This window comes from Austrofundulus limnaeus, unplaced genomic scaffold, assembly GCF_001266775.1.
Source record: "Austrofundulus limnaeus strain Quisiro unplaced genomic scaffold, Austrofundulus_limnaeus-1.0 Scaffold127, whole genome shotgun sequence".
Taxonomy (NCBI): domain Eukaryota; kingdom Metazoa; phylum Chordata; class Actinopteri; order Cyprinodontiformes; family Rivulidae; genus Austrofundulus; species Austrofundulus limnaeus.
Window position 1 is genome coordinate 716,725 of NW_013952529.1, and position 1,330 is coordinate 718,054.

The following is a 1,330-nucleotide window of genomic DNA, read 5'->3' on the forward strand; positions in this document are numbered from 1 at the left end:
TTCATTCATTCATTCATTCATTCATTCATTCATTCATTCATTCATTCATTCATTCATTCATTCATTCCTACCTGGATTACTGAGCTGCATCAGGACACTTCAGAAGGTTTTTATATACAGTATATTTGGACGGACCTGCAGTACCACCGTCCCGCCGCGGAGTGGCGCTAGCAGCAGAGGGCGCAGGCGCAGAAAAACGGAAGTTGTTCTGTTTATGTGATTCTACTTCCTGTTAGTTCCTGTTGTCCCGTGTTGTCCTGAGTTCCACTGGTTCTTCTGCTGCAGACGCTTGATTTATGTCCGCTGCTCCGATTAACGAGCCTGGAAGTTCTGCCGCTCCGCGAACCGAACCCTGGACCCAGTTCGTTCGGGCCCGGAGAGCCTGCCCTCATCATGGCCAGTGAGACCGCCGGGAACGAGGAGGACACCGGAGCTGCGGCGGAATCAAACGAGCACGACTACGCTGCGGACGGTGCGCTCTCGGCACCGGAACCGACCTTCTGCGCCCCGCTGTGCCCCTCCACGCCTCACCCGCAGGAGCTCCAGCTTCCAGAACCCACCGTGTGTTCGGAGGTGGAGGTCCAGATAGAGGTCCCCGACGAACCGAGCGCGGTCCCGCCCCTGACCCCGCCGCCTCCCCCGGGGGCCCGTCGCGTCCGGCAGCCCCGGCGGCCCCGGCAGCCCTGCCGGACCCCGGAGGACAAGAGCTGCTCCTGCTGCCGGCTGCTGTTCCAGCGGCAGGGCCGCTCCTTCAACCGCAGGGCCGTGTACACCTTCACCACCCCGGACACCGTGCACTGGGTCTTCCCGAGCTCCGAAGTGACCGACAAGTCGTTCCTGTGTGAGACCTGCGCCCAGGTGATCCGGACCAAAGGGAAGCGCAAAGTGTGCGGGAAGAGGTCCCTGTGGCTCAAGCCTGCGACGCCCCAAAAGGTCCGTACGACCAGATCCGGTCTGCTGGGCCAGGTCCAGTAAGGTCTGCTTAGATTAGTGTGGCTTTGATTTAACCAGATTTAAACAAAAACTGGGTTAAAGAAATACAAACAAAGTGCAGGAAGAGAAATAAAAGAATGAGGTGCGGTTTGTAAAGTTACACAGTCAAAAACTTTTATAAGAAAAAAATAACTTTTATTTTTCAGTCAGTTTTTCACCATATGATTCATACATTTATAAATGTCATAGTTTATAAACTAAATGTTTAACTTTCTAATTAAATATTTAGTTAACAAGCTAAATATTTAACTTGTGACCTAAATATTTAAATTGCTAGCTAAATATTTAATTAGAAAGTTAAATATTTAGCTTGTTAACTAAATATTTAATTAGAAAG

The 1,330-nt window shown here is 51.1% G+C and overlaps 2 protein-coding genes across 2 annotated transcripts in view; one reads left to right on the forward strand and one right to left on the reverse strand.

Moving 5' to 3' along the window:
* Positions 1-1,330, reverse strand: part of LOC106522354 (tripartite motif-containing protein 35) — a gene marked incomplete at its 3' end in the record, with an annotated part of 221,193 nt that overhangs the window by 143,211 nt on the left and 76,652 nt on the right.
* The window catches only part of LOC106522350 (uncharacterized), a 7,670-nt gene continuing 6,464 nt past the window's right edge, over positions 125-1,330 (forward strand). The window contains exon 1 of the mRNA XM_014015328.1: positions 125-933. Coding sequence (XP_013870782.1) covers positions 394-933 — 540 coding nt within the window. The 5' untranslated portion in view covers positions 125-393. The remainder of the gene's footprint in view (positions 934-1,330) is intronic.